This window comes from Protomyctophum parallelum (genome assembly GCF_964188405.1).
Source record: "Protomyctophum parallelum genome assembly, chromosome: 13".
Classification (NCBI taxonomy): Eukaryota; Metazoa; Chordata; class Actinopteri; order Myctophiformes; family Myctophidae; genus Protomyctophum; species Protomyctophum parallelum.
In genome coordinates this window covers 37566452-37585249 of record NC_139708.1, presented here as the reverse complement: position 1 = coordinate 37585249, position 18798 = coordinate 37566452, and the positions used below count along the sequence as shown (strand labels likewise).

General features: G+C 44.0%; 1 protein-coding gene across 1 annotated transcript in view; it reads left to right on the top strand.

Annotated features, from left to right (window-relative positions):
- Positions 1–18798, top strand: part of LOC310868629 (myosin-10-like) — a gene marked incomplete at its 5' end in the record, with an annotated part of 206772 nt that overhangs the window by 151678 nt on the left and 36296 nt on the right. Inside the window, 5 exons of the mRNA XM_083779087.1 lie at positions 1088–1294; positions 3237–3374; positions 6249–6372; positions 11259–11430; positions 12252–12464. Of these exons, the coding sequence (XP_083635213.1) occupies positions 1088–1294; positions 3237–3374; positions 6249–6372; positions 11259–11430; positions 12252–12464 (854 nt within the window). The remainder of the gene's footprint in view (positions 1–1087; positions 1295–3236; positions 3375–6248; positions 6373–11258; positions 11431–12251; positions 12465–18798) is intronic.

Here is an 18798-nt window from a genome sequence, read left to right as displayed (position 1 = left end):
TGCTATAGTTCCACACTCACTCCAGAGGGCCGCTATAGTTCCACACTCACTCCAGAGGGCCGCTATAGTTCCACACTCACTCCAGAGGACCACTATAGTTCCACACTCACTCCAGAGGGCCACTATATAGTTCCACACTCACTCCAGAGGACCACTATAGTTCCACACTCACTCCAGAGGGCCACTATAGTTCCACACTCACTCCAGAGGGCCACTATAGTTCCACACTCACTCCAGAGGACCACTATAGTTCCACACTCACTCCAGAGGACCGCTATAGTTCCACACTCACTCCAGAGGACCACTATAGTTCCACACTCACTCCAGAGGGCCACTATAGTTCCACACTCACTCCAGAGGGCCACTATAGTTCCACACTCACTCCAGAGGGCCACTATAGTTCCACACTCACTCCAGAGGGCCACTATAGTTCCACACTCACTCCAGACAAGACAATAACATTTTAATATTACGCTACTAACATTAAGCTACTAATTTAGACTGAAGTAATTAAAGCGGGTCATGTTTGCATGTTTGGAATTGTAAACAGCTGAAATCAATATTATATCAGTATTCTGATATTAACATTAACCTGAGGGCCACATTAAGTCAAGGTGGGGGCCGCATGTGGCCCCCGGGCCGCCTGTTGCCCATGTATGGGCTAGGTCGCTAGGATATCACTGGTTAAGTTTGACTGATTTTGCAGGCATGTTTGTTGGCTTATATAAGCTAATTTACGAGGCTATATTTGATATATCCATACACATAATTTGAATCTGCCTGGGCTGCCGCGTTCATGGAATAGATGCGCCACCGAGTGGCGCGATACGAGCTTGTAGGTCTGCTATTTTTTTTTAAATCGAAGAACGACTGACCATAGAAACATAGCTTTTTCAGAAAACTGTCAGGATGTAGAAGACGTTTATAGAATCTGATCTCAGGTCAGAATGGGTTAACACACGCATGCATGCACTCTCGCACGCAGCCACGCACGTGCACGCCCACACACACACGCACACACGCACACACTGGGACTGTGGTATAGTGTGACGTATGGCCTCTGCTCTGCTCTGCTCCTCCCGTGTAGCTGGTGGAGGAGAAGAACATCCTGGCGGAGCAGCTCCAGGCAGAGACGGAGCTGTTTGCCGAGGCCGAGGAGATGAGGGCCCGCCTGGCCGCCAAGAAGCAGGAGCTGGAGGAGATCCTCCATGACCTGGAGGCCAGGGTGGAGGAGGAGGAGGAGAGGAGCCAGGGCCTGCAGAACGAGAAGAAGAAGATGCAGTCACACATTCAGGTATAGTGTATGTATGCTGTGATCTGTGGAGAGAACATTTACTTAACCCATTCTGACCTGAGATCAGATTCATACGAGGTTTCCCCACTGGACACACACACTGGTCTGATTAAGTACAGTGTTTGTACTTTCTCTCTCAGAGGCAAATATTGTACATCTATATTTGACAACTTTAAAGTTTAAACATACATTAACAACTTAGCCCTAATATTTCGGCAATTTGAAAATAGCCGATCTACAAGCTCACAATGCGTCACATTATTTATTATACTGGATCTCTTGTCCACTATAGTCCCTTCATAAAACTTTAGTCTAGTTTTTATTTGTTGACGAAATTGTCAATAATACCTAGTCTTAGTTTTTCTCATCATAGCTTAATTAGTTTTCATTTAGTTTTTGTCAGTGAAGAAAGCTAAAAATTTTCGTCATAGTTGTGTGTCAGTAGGTGTGTGTGTGTGTGTGTGTGTGTGTGTGTGTGTGTGTGTGTGTGTGTGTGTGTGTGTGTGTGTGTGTGTGTGTGTGTGTGTGTGTGTGTGTGTGTGTGTGTGTGTGTGTGTGTGTGTGTGTGCGTGTGTGTGCGTGTGTGTGTGTGTGTGTGTGTTTGTAGGACATTAGAAGAACAGTATGTGTGTGTTTGTAGGACCTGGAAGAACAGTATACAGTGTGTTTGTAGGACCTAGAAAAGAACAGTATACAGTGTGTTTGTAGGACCTAGAGGAACAGTATACAGTGTGTTTGTAGGACCTGGAGGAACAGTATACAGTGTGTTTGTAGGACCTGGAGGAACAGTATACAGTGTGTTTGTAGGACCTAGAGGAAGAGTATACAGTGTGTTTGTAGGACCTAGAGGAAGAGTATACAGTGTGTTTGTAGGACCTAGAGGAAGAGTATACAGTGTGTTTGTAGGACCTAGAAAAGAACAGTATACAGTGTGTTTGTAGGACCTAGAGGAACAGTATACAGTGTGTTTGTAGGACCTGGAAGAACAGTATACAGTGTGTTTGTAGGACCTAGAAAAGAACAGTATACAGTGTGTTTGTAGGACCTAGAGGAACAGTATACAGTGTGTTTGTAGGACCTAGAGGAACAGTATACAGTGTGTTTGTAGGACCTGGAAGAACAGTATACAGTGTGTTTGTAGGACCTAGAGGAACAGTATACAGTGTGTTTGTAGGACCTAGAGGAACAGTATACAGTGTGTTTGTAGGACCTAGAAAAGAACAGTATACAGTGTGTTTGTAGGACCTAGAAAAGAACAGTATACAGTGTGTTTGTAGGACCTAGAAAAGAACAGTATACAGTGTGTTTGTAGGACCTAGAAAAGAACAGTATACAGTGTGTTTGTAGGACCTAGAAAAGAACAGTATACAGTGTGTTTGTAGGACCTAGAAAAGAACAGTATACAGTGTGTTTGTAGGACCTAGAGGAACAGTATACAGTGTGTTTGTAGGACCTGGAGGAACAGTATACAGTGTGTTTGTAGGACCTGGAGGAACAGTATACAGTGTGTTTGTAGGACCTAGAGGAACAGTATACAGTGTGTTTGTAGGACCTAGAGGAACAGTATACAGTGTGTTTGTAGGACATAGAGGAACAGTATACAGTGTGTTTGTAGGACCTAGAAAAGAACAGTATACAGTGTGTTTGTAGGACCTGGAGGAACAGTATACAGTGTGTTTGTAGGACCTGGAGGAACAGTATACAGTGTGTTTGTAGGACCTAGAGGAACAGTATACAGTGTGTTTGTAGGACCTAGAGGAACAGTATACAGTGTGTTTGTCGGACCTGGAGGAACAGTATACAGTGTGTTTTTAGGACCTTGAAAAGAACAGTATGTGTGCGTGTGTTTGTAGGACCTGGAGGAACAGTATACAGTGTGTTTTTAGGACCTTGAAAAGAACAGTATGTGTGCGTGTGCGTGTGCGTGTGCGTGTGTTTGTAGGACCTGGAGGAACAGCTGGATGAGGAGGAGGCCGCCCGACAGAAGCTGCAGTTGGAGAAGGTGACCGCCGAGGCCAAGATGAAGAAGTATGAAGAGGACATTCTGCTCCTGGAGGACCAGAACTCCAAGTTCCAGAAGGTGAGACTTCGTTCATCCCCGTTCATGTTTTCCTCAAAGACCATTTTTTTTTGTTTTTACATAATAGGTAGTTAAACAACTGGTCGACTATAGTCGCCTAGTAAACTAGGCAACTAGTCAACTAGTAGGCTAAACATGACTAGAAGTGAATGCCCTAGTTTACATTCACTTTTTGAAAGAGTCAGTGCCATCTGACAGATTACAACTCGTCCAAAATGCAGCAGCCAGAGTTTTAACTAGAACTAAGATGAGAGAACATATTACTCCAGTTTTGGCATCACTGCACTGGCTTCCGGTTGTTTTTAGGATTGATTTTAAAATTATTTTACTTGTCTATAAAGCTCTCAATGGTCTCGCACCTTCCTACCTACATGACTGCAAGAAAGCTTAGAGAAGGAAAAGACACCAGCGTCATGGTGTCACGTGACTGGACGCCGGGGCTGCGCCATGACACCCCACCACGCCCCCATGTGCCAAAACTCACACTGGAAGTTTGATGAATACATGGGAGTGGATGGGAGACCGCTGGACATCTTGTAAACAAACATTATTTATGAACGATAGCGACCTTTGTCATATAATCGGTCCAGGAATATAATAGAAGACATATCACAGATTGTTTTCCGACTGGGTGTTTTTCGACTTGCTAACTGTTTCATTTTATTCAGGAATTTAAAGAGCACAGCTCTGGTACCTCAGGGCTGCATGGGCTTAACCTGACTCCGCCAGCTGGTGGCAGTATTGGGTTCACAATCCTGCCTTCAAACCCCATACCTATATTGTTTTTAATTCATCAACATTACAAACTAAATAACGCTTAAAAAATGTTGAGAATAAAGGATTTTGCAATATTACAAGTCAGTGGTGTTTGATGAAATACTTTTTTTCATATAGCCTTAGGACCAACCCGCCTAGTATAATACAACAGTAGTTTTAAGTAGTAGCCTACACAGTGATGAATCTGCTGCCGAAACTGCTGGGAATGTATTGGAGTGAATGGAGCAAAGTATAGACAAGCATATAAATAAACACTTTCTGAATGATTGAGACCATTGTAAAATAAACGCTTCTGTAACATAACATCACACATTACTTTCTACTGTCTTGAAGTCACCAACAAGTGCCTAGTAGTGGTCTAGGTTTACTGGCGCCCCCCCCCTATTTTCACACCGTGTAAAGTACCGTGCCGAATTCAAATAGCCACTACTTTGCATAACAACAGCTTTAACTGTTTATATACCTGAGCTGACTGTGAGCGCACGTAGCCGGTAAGCATGCCATGCACACTTGACTTACAGGAGTGTGGACTGCATGGCTCCAGTAGGCTACTGCTGCTGTGTGGTGTTCTCCTCCATCAAATAACAGTTACAGATATATTCGTCCAAAGCAAACCTTTTAGTTTCGCTACTGTCCAGTAAGGATGTTTGTCTGACCATTTTAAGTCTACTTTTGTGTTTTAGGCTTAGGCTATACAGCTGTTCTGTGTGCATGCCGCGATGCGTGCGTGCGTGCGTGCGCGTCACGTTCCGTGGTACCAGTACAATTTCATTTAGCCAGTCATTCATTCATATTTAACTTGAAACTGAATAAGGCAATGTCTGGAGTTGATAGAGCAAGCATTAACTTCTTTAAGGCATGCCTATGCCTACTATATTTTGAGGGACACTTAAATCGTTTAATTACCTCTACATTTCACAAGCAAATATTATACTTTCACTACAATTATTAGTTATTACTAGACTACTATTACGTTGTATTGTACTACTTAAAACTACTGTTGTATTATACTAGGCGGGTTGGTCCTAAGGCTACTGTTAATTTGCGTATTTATTCTGAAACTTAACCACTTGTAGAGCATATTGTGATAGGCTACTGCTAGGCAACTTTTACTTTAGTGAAAACACCACTGACTTGTAATATTGCAAAATCCTTTATTCTCAACATTTTTAAAGCGTTATTTAGTTTGTAATGTTAGGCTTTTGAAGGCAGTTTGAACCCAATTGTGAACCCAATACTGCCACCAGCTGGCGGAGTCAGGTTATAAGCCCATTCAGCCCAGAGCCGTACTGTGCTCTTTAAATTCCTGAGTAAAATTAAACAGTTAGCAAGTCGAAAAACACCCAGTCGGAAAACAATCTGTGATATGTCTTCTATTATATTCCTGGACCGATTATATGACAAAGGTCGCTATCGTTCATAAATAATGTTTGTTTACAAGATGTCCAGCGGTCTCCCATCCACTCCCATGTATTCATCAAACTTCCAGTGTGAGTTTTGGCACATGGGGGCGTGGTGGGGTGTCATGGCGCAGCCCCGGCGTCCAGTCACGTGACACCATGACGCTGGTGTCTTTTCCTTCTCTAAGCTTTCTTGCATGACTGCCTGCCTAAATATGTCCCAAACCGCCCCCTAAGGTCTTCCACTGCTGGCCTGCTCGCTTTGCCTAAAAAAATGGCAACTAAAAAATACGGGGAAGCAGCTTTTTGCTTCTACGGGCCGTCGGCATGGAACAAGCTCCCACTGTACCTTCGTCAGGCAGCCTCTGTAGACATTTTTAAAGCTCAGCTCAAGACCCACTTCTACAACATTGCTTTTAATTTATTTTTTATTTTTTATTTTTTATTTTTTATTTTTTATTTTTTATTTTTTATTTTTTATTTTTTATTTTTTATTTTTTATTTTTTATTTTTTATTTTTTATTCATGTCCTCACTGTATTGCATTACTGCTTGTTTTTTGTCGTTGCCTTGCTTTTCTTTTATTCTCCATTGTTCTGTAAAGCACTTTGAGCTGCATTTCATGTCATGAAAGGTGCTATACAAATAAAGTTTTATTATTATTATTATCATTATCTTTCCTTTGTTCCCCCATTCAGGAGAAGAAGCTGCTAGACGACCGCGTCACTGAGATGACCTCCACGTTGGCTGAGGAAGAGGAGAAGGCCAAGAACCTGGGCAAGGTGAAGAACAAGCAGGAGATGATGATGGTCGACCTGGAAGGTAGGCGACAAGTCTAAAGCGTCTAAAGCAGTGGCACGGTGGCACAGTTGGTAGTGCTGTCGCCTCACAGCTAGAAGGTCCTGGGTTCGATTCCCGCTCGGGACGCTGTGGGTGCTGGCGGCGTGTTTCCTCCTCCGCGTCATCAGTGCCCATACCCGAAGGCGGGGTTGGCGAAAGGGCCTTTCTGTGTGGAGTTTGCATGTTCTCCCCGTGTCCCCTAGGGTAGGTACCCTCACAAAAACATGCAGTAATCCTGGTCACTAAACTGCCTCCCCCTGGCCAGCCGGGGCGCCTGATGGAGGGGAAAGGAACTGGTTGGAATAACGTGTTCCTTCCACACACTACGTCCAACCAGGGAAACTCCCCCCTGTCAGGTGTAAAGGAGCAACTTGGACACTCAGGTATGAAGGAAGCATGAGTTAAGTCCGTTGCTCTCCCCAGGTTGGCGGAGGGTGTGTAGAGCCCAGGATCACATTAGACGATTGACACAGGGGTGAAAAATGGGTTACAAAATCGTGGGATAAAAATTATAAAAAAATAAAGCGTCTAAAGCGAACTTCAACGCAGTGACCACAGGGGGTTCTTGAGAAGAGTTGAGAGGGGGTCCCCAGTTAACTAAGTAGTACTTTAATTTCACTTTCTAAATCTGAATCATATAGAACACCGCAGGGACAAATCTGTATTAAATGTGGTTGCTATGTACAGTACCTGGATGATGTGTGTCTGGACTTACAGTAACATGTTTGGCCGCCCTAGAGTACAATAGAGAAATAAATAGTAAAGTACAATAAAGGGTTTTGATTGATTGATTGAAATATTTATTAACAGTTTGCAGAATTTACAGTACATTTCAAGCACAAACTCAATACAAAGACTGTTAACTGTGAATGGACGACCCAATTAGGGATGGCCAAATGGAAAGATTGTCTTAACCGGTTACCGCCAGGACTTGCCGGCTAATTAACCGTTATCCGTTAAGAAAAAAATGCGCTATTTTACCCATTAAAAATAGACAAATATACCGTGCACTATTAACCATTAAACATAACAATATTACAACGAGGAAGAAGAAGAATTACACACATTGTTTTCCATAAGAAATATGGTGTTTATTTTAGAAGTGAAACGGGAGGATTATACAATAATCTTGCCGGTCACGCGGCCTGCTGTCAATCAGTGCACTAGTGCGTAGGCTACAGTATACGCACACATGTATCGCTGACCGGTCAGGAAGGATTAGGAATAGCCTATATAGGCTAATATACAATAGGCCTACTAAATAAGCATTGGCCTACACAAAACAATAAATGAAATCGGCAAGTTCTGTGCTTTTCAACAAAAGTAGAAACGCATGCATTGCACACTGAGCAGCGCAAGGCCACAGGCCCACAGCCAATTGAGGCCAATTACAGAACATCAACGACCCAGTCCCATGTAAACGTGACACACTAAAATAAATAAAACTAATATAAAATAATTGAACAAGTTACAACGGTTGAAGGGTATATAGTAATTAACAGCAAAACATTGTCAAACGAAAAAATATATTAATCAGTGTGACTGTGAGAGCAAATTGGAATACTTGAGTGGATAATAAAATAAACAGGGCAGGCCTGCTCTGTGCCTATAGCCGCCTTTAGGCTTTGAGTTTGACGCTCTGGGGCCACAGGCCAATAGCCACTGCCAGCCGCAGTAGCACATTAACAAAATAAAATAAAGACCAGGCCTACCTTATCAGCAGCATCACAGTGTCCCTGTCCCAATTGTTTAACAGTTTTTATTCAAAAAAATCAACATATCCACATGCTCAGGGGTTAACCTTGTGCGCAGTCTATTGACTACAAGACCCGCTTCAGAGAACACCCTCTCGGATGGCACCGAGGTTCCAGGGATGCAAAGGTAACGCTTCGCTAATATGGCCAGCCTCGGAAAGCGGGCCTGGTTTGCTTTCCACCATTGAAGTGGGTTACTTTCCAATTTGGGGGGACAGTCTCTCATGTAGTTGTCCACTTCTGTCGCTGAATCATTAGCTGCTCCAAGCGGGTTGTAGTCCTCTCCTAGGAGCTGACGCATGGCACTTTCCTTATCCACAGCAGCAGCAGCAGCCATCGGCTCGTCCTCGCGATCCTCCTCCTCTTCATCAGTTGCAGGGCCAATTTCTGCGACACCTTTAATTGATTGAATACTTTATTAAATTTGAACAGTTTGCAAATAGTGCCTGTCACTGTGTACTGCAGTACGAACTACAAATTATATACAATGGTGGTGGTGCTAAAGGGATAACACAAAAAGTAATTAAAGTATACAAAAAAAATGTATATAGCCTATACAATAAATGTCAATAATATTCACCTTCATCATCGGCCTGTTGATTCGCATTCTCCAATTGTACGTTAGCGCAGATTTCTTTCAGCTTGGCTGTTGCAGCGTCTCTCTGCCTTGGTGTGAAGGAAGGCAGGTGTTTATGGCGAGGGTCTAAGGTGGTGGCGATCAGGGCTGGTTTTGAGACCAAGTCAGCCGTGTCAACTGACATGCGATCCCGCAGGGATTTTTTTACCTTGGCCTTGAACTCTGCCACTTTTGGGGTGTCATCTGTGGAGCTCGCTAGGTGTTTGTTCAGGAGGCTGAAGGTGATGGGGTAAATGTTTGAAATTGACACCTCTGATTCTGTTGACATAACAGTGGTCACAGTTTTCAACTTCTTTAAAACAGGTAGGACATCTTCAATCATTTGCCAGTGTTCATCTTTTAGCTCAAGGGTTCTGGCATCCGTCAGCTTTGTTACTGTTCGGTCGGATAGAACAGCGGTGACACACCACCGCTGCTCATGAAGTCTCTCGAACATATCATACACCGAGTTCCATCTGGTTTTGCATGACTGGATGAGCGAGTGTTTAGGCTTGTTCATCGAGTGTTGTTTTTCCTCCAGTACCTTTGTGGCACGGGTGCTGTGGTTGAAGTGCGCAACAAGTCGCCCTGCTGCACCGATAACTCGTTGCAAATACAGGGCAAAGCCATCGCTGATTGCTAGTTGCAGTGTGTGTGCGTAGCAGGGAACCGAGTCCCATGTCACCCGGGCGGGGGAATTTGCCGAGACGATGTTACTAGCATTATCATGCACGCATGCACACACCTTCCCGGCCAATCCCCATAACTCCACCGAATCATTCAACTTGGCTGCCAAGTTGTCTGCCGTGTGTCTGTTAGGCATGCTCTGTGTCAACAAGATGGCTGATTTAACGTTCCATTCCTCATCAATATAGTGCGCTGTTACTGTCACATAGCTCTCTGTGGTCAGTGCAGTCCAGCAGTCCGTCGTTATAGCCACAGATTCGGTATGATCCAGTTGTGATTTGAGCGTTTCTTTTCCCAACTTAAATCGTGCCTGAATGCGGCGGGTGATGGTCTGCCTTGATGGAATGTGGTAGTTGGGCTCGACGTAGCCCATCAATGCCCGAAACCCCCTACCATCGACAACACTGATTGGCATAGTGTCCCATTCAACCATAGAGCATACTTTCTGTGTGATCGCCTCTGTTTTGTTTGGGTCACATCTCCTCCCTGCGAACGCTAGCATGCCAGGCAGGGTTGCTTGTGCTGCTGCACCCGAGGCCGATGGTGTTGGGTGGCGGTTTTCCAGGTGATACTTCATTGCTGAAGTACTGGAGGTATATTTCATCGTGAAATTACACAGATTACAAGTTACCTCATCAGCATTATTTTGTGTAAAGTGCTGCCAAACGGTACTTCTTTTGGCGCGCTGTTACATTTTTCGTCTTTTCTTTTTCTTTTTCCCTCCTCTTTTTCCCTCCTCCACTACATGCAGTGTTTTTGTTTTGGGGGAAGTGGAAGTCACGGCTCACGGCACATGCGTGGTTGCACTGACAGTGCAGGTGGAAAGAGGGGCTTGGCCGCGGTGCCCGCTCTCGGCGCTTCAAAATAAAATATATATTTTTTTATCGGTAAAACATTAGCCGTTAGTGTTGTCGGTAACCAATTAATTAACGGTTAACGGCTAACGGTTATCGGTTGGCCATCCCTAGACCCAATTAAGCATTACACTTGTTTACAACAGGGTCCACATTGTTCAATTCATCAAAACATTTAGAGACATACAAATAGACATTTCTATGTAGCTAAAGTACAGAACAGGAATTCATCATAAAGGAAGCAAAAAGGGAAAAGATACATACAGTGAGGGGAAAAGGGGGGGGATTCAAGGGTGCAGTACGTTTGGTAAAGCGTACAAAGAAACAGTTGAATAGTTCAACCAGCCGATCTACATCGACACATCGCTGTGAGCTTGTAGATTGTATATTTTAACTATTCAAAAAAGTTTTTTACAAAATAGTAAAAAAAAAGGCAAAGTAGTTTAGGGATATGGGGTTTAGCATGGATGAAAATAGAGCCCGTTGGGCCCTATTTTCACCAGTGCCTTACCCCGTATCCCTCAACTAATTTACCTTTGGTTTACTATTTTGACAAAACATATTAGCTGCATAACCTGTTTTACACGCTATTTAATCCATCTTTCTCCCCTGTGCAATGCGCTATGCCCGCCATTTGTTTGATGTGTTTATTTCGCCGTTTTGTAATAATTTAACCCATTCTGTACGTACGGGAACCCATTTTGGTGTTAGCATCATGTTATGCTTTAGCTATTGAAATCTACAAGCTCATAGCGCGCCACCGAGTGGCGCGCTACGAGCTTGTAGGTCTGCTATTTTTGAAAAATCGAAGAACGACTGACATTCGAAACATAGCTTTTTCAGAACACTGTCAGGATGTAGAAGAACATTTTTAGAATCTGATCTCAGGTCAGAATGGGGAGGAAAACGGGGCCCTTAATTGATTTCCCTTTTGTCTCTTCTCGTTTTCCCACGCAGAGCGACTGAAGAAAGAGGAGAAGACGCGGCAGGAACTGGAGAAGGCCAAGAGGAAGCTGGACGGGGAGACGTCGGACTTCCAGGACCAGATCGCCGAACTCCAGGCCCAGATAGAAGAGCTGAAAGGCACACTGGCTAAGAAGGAAGAGGAGCTGCAGGCACTACAGGCTAGGTACTGTTCTGTTGGACCTCCTGAGAACACTACAGGCTAGGTACTGTTCTGTTGGACCTCCTGAGAACACTACAGGCTAGGTACTGTTCTGTTGGACCTCCTGAGAACACTACAGGCTAGGTACTGTTCTGTTGGACCTCCTGAGAACAAGGCAGAGAGAGAGAGAAATCTATGAAAATCTGGGAACTAAATCGTTACCAATAAATTTCTTCACCAATGTGTTTCTAAATGTGTCTAATAACATGTACTAAAAGTTTGAAATTCAACTCCTGTGGGGAATTGAGTTATTAGCATAATATGTGACCGTACCCATAACATCCTATATAAGGCCAAAAAGTCAAAATTTAATCATTCTTCAAGTAGCATGTGACATTATGAAACTAGGGGTTTTTCATGATTCTGAATCTATTCCATGCATTAGTTTTGCACAAAAAACACTCCTTGGGCTAAATTAGGCCATATCCACTTGACCAAATGTGCTGACCTCATCACGTTTGTGATGACGGCTATGGCCGTTTTCCTCCCAAGGAGTGTTTTTTGTGCAAAACTAATGCTTGGAATGGATTCAGAATCATGAAAACCCCCTAGTTTCATATGTCACATGCTACTGAAAGAATGATTACATTTTGACTTTTTGTTGTGTTATGGGTTATGGTCACATATTATGCTAATAACTCAATTTCCCACAGGAGTTGAATTTCAAACTTTTAGTACATGTTATTAGACACCTTTAGAAACACATTGGGTAACGATTTAGTTCCCAGATTGGTCAAATGCCTGATAAAATGCCCTTACTATGTGTGTTTCCATGTTCCCATCAGGGGGGAGGACGAGGCGAGCCAGAAGAACAACGCTCTGAAGCAGGTGAGGGAGCTGCAGGCCCAGCTGGCGGAGCTGCAGGAGGACCTGGAGGCGGAGAAGCAGGCCCGGAGCAAAGCCGAGAAGCTGAAGAGGGACCTGAGCGAGGAGCTGGAGGCCCTGAAGACGGAGCTGGAGGACACGCTGGACACCACCGCCGCTCAACAGGAGCTCAGGTGCTGCTCCGCCACACCGCACCGTTCTGACCTGAGATCAGATTAATACCAGGTTTCCACTGGACACATTACACTGGTCTAATTGACCCCATTCTGACCTGAGATCAGATTCATACCAGGTTTCCACTGGACACATTACACTGGTCTGATTGACCCCATTCTGACCTGAGATCAGATTCATACCAGGTTTCCACTGGACACATTACACTGGTCTGATTAACCCCATTCTGACCTGAGATCAGATTCATACGAGGTTTCCACTGGACACATTACACTGGTCTGATTAACCCCATTCTGACCTGAGATCAGATTCTAAAAAATGTCAAACAAATATATATATATATATATATATATATATATATATATATATATATATATATTAGGGCTGTCAATCGATTAAAATATTTAATCTGATTAATCGCATGATTGTCCATAGTTAACTGTGATTAATCGCAAATTAATCGCATATTTTTTATCCGTTCTAAATATACCTTAAATCAGTGGTTTTCAAGATTCTTCATATCAAGGTCCATTATTTATTCTGCATTTGAGCCACGGACCACCATTTGATGACATTTAGCCTTCCAGACCCAAACTAAAGAACTGTATTGATGTTGGCCAATGGTACCATTACTAGAGATAACAGGCCATGTTGATCAAAATAACATGTTTTCTAATTGTGTAGACTTAAATTAACTTAAGTAATGCAGCTGTTTAACAATTATTCAACTCTTCAGTGTAAAATTGCCATGCGTCTCTCAACCATTCTGTCAAACTTCACAGTGCGTTAATCGCGCGTTAAAAAAAATAGTGCCTTTAAAAGGATTGTGAGTTAACTAGTTAATAGTGCGTTAACTTTAACAGCCCTAATATATATATATATATCCTATTATACAATTGAGAAGTTGTACCCAACACACGGACAAGGGAACCAAAGTCAACAGCTACGTCATGCAGAGACCGCCCTACTCACTCCTGCTTCACACGGCAGTGACGTCAGAGACTTCCCCTCCGCGTCGTTCCACGGCTATCTCCTCATGTCGCGCCCAACGCCGAGACTCAACACCACCGGCGGAACAATGGTCATTGCACTGCCGCCGAAGTCGGCTCCCTTCCACACTCACCCCGCCAATGCATTTCTTTACTACAAACACAATCACCACAAGCACCGACACCCCCGCACGCACACACGCACACACTCACACACGGGCCACGGAACACTGTCGCCAAGTCTATGAAAACAAGCCCAGAAAAAATGCCATTCAACACGCTACTTACACACACTTCCACTCGCTCACAATACGTGGACCTGGCAACACTACATCACCCCTTCCCATTGGCTGAAACCCCACCAGGTGACCCACAAGTTTTCATGTTACCTTGCACACTTCCGAAAACACAACCGGAAGTTACACACTACACACACACAGTCACACACACACACACACACACACACACGCGCGCACCCACACGCGCGCACGCTGCAACAACCGCTGCTTAAAATGCAATTGTCAACACGTGCAGCGTCACGTCACTGTCTGCACGTACAGTGCGCGTATCATACATAGTCACTAGGTGGAGCCATGGCACAGTGGAAATGCTACGGCGCTATTTAGCTCTCATCAGAATAATAATCCATGTAATAATATCAATAATAATAACAATCACAGTAACGATACTAATAATACTAATAATAACAACTAGAAACAAACAGATAAGGCAGGACCAAGCAGGAGGGCAATAAGCAATAAGAATCATATGCACAAGAAACATGGAAGACTAATCTTGAGAAAAAGACCATGGAATTGTGACAGGGTCGGTTTTTTATAGTGGGGGGCAGGTAGGGTTCTTGAAGACTCATACACAGAGTTGGCGGTGCCCAGATTTGAACCCATGACCTTGCGTTGCAAAGGCAAGAGCTCTACCTACCAAGCTAACAAGCAAAATAATTCAGTGTTTTTGTAGCAAGTTGCGCAATGATAACTAATGATAAGGTGGGTATATAAAGATTTATGAATTGACTGCGTATAAACCAGATAATATACCAGAATCGGATGAGGAGCTCAATGAGTGAAAACCAATGAAATGAGTCTGAAACAGGGACTAAAGGCTTAAAGGACCACTTCACCACTTTTCAACCTATCTTCATATAATAGGTCCTCACTAATAATCATGATAAAATGGCACGATTTTTTTCTACTACTGTGGGCAGTTTAGAAACCGTCTTCCAGTGACATCATCATTAGGCAGATTATTTTTTATACAAGATTTCTTTATAAAAATGTTTAGATTTTCATTATCGTGAGAACGATGGCTTCCATTTTCGCATTGCAACTTTTCAGGACTAGAAAGCCTGCAGTTTCTATTAGCTTGTATTCCCCATTGATGATGTCACTGGAAGACGGTTTCTGAAGTGCCCACAGCCCTCCTATGAGACACAGACCGAGTAGAAAAAAATTGCACCATTTTCTCATGATTATTAGTGAGGACCTATTATATGAAGATAGGTTGAAAAGTGGTGAAGTGGTCCTTTAACTGAAAAAATATTATTAAACTTCAGAGAAAATGAACAGCTTTGAACATTCATGAAAAACAAACAAATGGGGCCCACTTTAAGTCCCAGTTCAGTTCCTATTCAGTTCAGGGAAAGCAGTCTCTTTCTCCAATTTGGAGAACCAGATTACCACATTTGTGGGTGAAGGGGGGTTCAGAGTTCCGGGTCGGCTCGCCAGGTCTGGGTAGTGGGTAGGCTACCATCCGATACCAGAACCATCCATGCAAGGGAATCCTTTCAGGACACCAAAAACCTGAACTGAAAGGCCAGGTGTCCAAATCAGTCTTTGTTTCAAAATCACTGTTGTACAACATCAAATAATCTATCAATTCATGAGTAAAGAACCTGATTTGATCAAGACAAGTTCTTTATACATGTTTCCCACTAAACAAATCAGTTTCTAGCATTGTTACGACCCTTTAAACTTGGCTCAACCAAGGGCTAACATAAAAGGACACAAAGTCAGATCAAAAGTTTACAAAGATATTACACATTTATTTAAAATAGCAAAACAGGGACTGATGGACACCCAAAAGAATACTTACGACCCGCCCATCTGAAACTGAACTAATAACAGCAACATGAAGGGAACACAACTGTTCAGTTTGGGTGTTTGGGAGACAATGAGCTGCTGGCCACAGGTCCTCTCATAGAGACAATGAGCTGCTGGACACAGGTCCTCTCATATAGACAATGAGCTGCTGGCCACAGGTCCTCATATAGACAATGAGCTGCTGGCCACAGGTCCTCTCATATAGACAATGAGCTGCTGGCCACAGGTCCTCTCTTATAGACAATGAGCTGCTGGCCACAGGTCCTCTCATATAGACAATGAGCTGCTGGCCACAGGTCCTCTTATAGACAATGAGCTGCTGGCCACAGGTCCTCTTATAGACAATGAGCTGCTGGCCACAGGTCCTCTTATAGACAATGAGCTGCTGGCCACAGGTCCTCTTATAGACAATGAGCTGCTGGCCACAGGTCCTCTCATATAGACAATGAGCTGCTGGCCACAGGTCCTCTCATATAGACAATGAGCTGCTGGCCACAGGTCCTCTCATAGAGACAATGAGCTGCTGGCCACAGGTCCTCTCATATAGACAATGAGCTGCTGGCCACAGGTCCTCTTATATAGACAATGAGCTGCTGGCCACAGGTCCTCTCATATAGACAATGAGCTGCTGGCCACAGGTCCTCTCATATAGACAATGAGCTGCTGGCCACAGGTCCTCTCATAGAGACAATGAGCTGCTGGCCACAGGTCCTCTCTTATAGACAATGAGCTGCTGGCCACAGGTCCTCTCATATAGACAATGAGCTGCTGGCCACAGGTCCTCTCATAGAGACAATGAGCTGCTGGCCACAGGTCCTCTCTTATAGACAATGAGCTGCTGGCCACAGGTCCTCTCATATAGACAATGAGCTGCTGGCCACAGGTCCTCTCATAGAGACAATGAGCTGCTGGCCACAGGTCCTCTCATATAGACAATGAGCTGCTGGCCACAGGTCCTCTCTTATAGACAATGAGCTGCTGGCCACAGGTCCTCTCATATAGACAATGAGCTGATGGCCACAGGTCCTCTCATATAGACAATGAGCTGCTGGCCACAGGTCCTCTCATATAGACAATGAGCTGCTGGCCACAGGTCCTCTCATAGAGACAATGAGCTGCTGGCCACAGGTCCTCTCATATAGACAATGAGCTGCTGGCCACAGGTCCTCTCATATAGACAATGAGCTGATGGCCACAGGTCCTCTCATATAGACAATGAGCTGCGTCCTCTTATATAGCCTGCAATAAGCCTAATCAAGAACATCTGACACAGGGTGTGGCAGCCTTTACTACCCTTTAATAAGCTTCTTTATAAACTCACTAGCTCACATCAGAACAATAATCCATGTAATAATAACAACAATAACAATAACACTAATACTAATACTAATCATAATAATAATAAGAACAACAATAAGAACACTAATAACAGTACAGTACAGTACAGTACAGTACAGTACAGTACAGTACAGTACAGTACAGTACAGTACAGTACAGTACAGTACAGTACAGTACAGTGCAATACTAAGGAGTACAGCACAGTACAAAGGGGTACAGTACAGCACTCGCATCGCCCTCCCACTATTGCCTTCTTCCCATTTGCGACGCATCGCATGGCGCTAGGATGACCATAATAGGTAGTTAAACAACTAGTCGACTAGTCCACTGGTAAACTATAGGCAACTATAAGTTATAAGTGAATGCCCTACTGCAGACACTTGCTTGTGTGGACACACGCACACACGTACACACACACTCCTCTCTCTCTAGCTGTTGCAAGACTTGCCGCGGACGTTTTCTGCTGTCTCCCGGCTTCTTTTCCGGGTTTCTAGACAGCTGGTGGATGGAAATTAAGCTCCACCCACGCGGCTGACAAGCGTTTTCCGGGAATCTGTCCGTCGCGGCATTCAGCCGCGTGGGTGGAGCTTCTTTTCCATCCACCAGCTGTCTTAAAAACCTGGAAAAGACGCTATGGCCGACAGAGAAAACAGCCGCCCGCGGCTGTCGGCTCAGGTCTGGAAACGCCGTCTCTGTCGCTCTAATTAATTAGTCTCATGTCGCGCAGCTGTGTCTATAGATTCTCCCGGCGGATCCTGCCGGGAGCTGCCTATGTCATAGCATAGCTGGACCCCAGGCTATTCGGCGAGCAGCAGCGGCGTGCACAGATAGACACTAGGGGGTGCTAGAGCACCCCCTGCCCTTTTGGCAATTTTGCTCTTAAAACAAAAAGAAAAAAAAGTTTTATTTTTTTTCTTAATTTGTAGTGTGTGGACCATGCGGTGCCATTGATCAATTCTTGATAAAAAAAACGCTTCTACTATATTATTTAGGCCCCCCACAATCTAAAGCTATGTTTCTATGTCAGTGGTTCTTCGATTAAAGAAAAATAGCAGACCTACAAGCTCGTAGCGCGCCACTCGGTGGCGCGCTACGAGCTTGTAGATCTGCTATTTTTCAATAGCTATAAAGCACCAAAATGGGTTCCCGCCCCAAAATGCGCTGCACAAGGTGCCCTTTTTTTTCACTTGAGCACCTGCCCCTCTAAATGTCTGTGCACGCCACTGGCGAGCAGCTGTTAGAAATGAAGTGCAATATCTGTTCGCTGCAGGCACTGGGGCAGCTAGCTGATAATAACTGCGAGACTTGAACCCATTAAAACAGCGAAAGCAGCAATCGGTGTCATTTCAGATTTTTTGCGTTGGCTATCATAACATATAGCAGATATACAAGCTCATATAGCACGTCACTTTGTCACACGCTGGGAGTTTTAAAACATTTTTTAACCCATTCTGAACGGGAACCCATTTTGGTGTTAGCATCATGTTATGCTTATTTAAAAATAGCAGATCTACAAGCTCATAGCGCGTCACTTTGTCACACGCTGGGAGTTTTAGAACAGTATTTTTTAATATATCTTGAAAGTGAGAGAACTACTGATTCAGACGGCCTCATAATGGCTCTCAATAATAATAATAATAAAACTTAAAAGATCAATTAAAAGCAATGTTGTAGAAGTGGGTCTTGAGCTGAGCTTTAAAAAAGTCTACAGAGGCTGCCTGACGAAGGTACAGTGGGAGCTTGTTCCATGCCGACGGCCCGTAGAAGCAAAAAGCTGCTTCCCCGTATTTTTTTGTTGCCATTTCTTTTGGCAAAGCGAGCAGGCCAGCAGTGGAAGACCTTAGGGGGCCGGTTTGGGACATATTTAGGCAGGCAGTTATGTAGGTAGG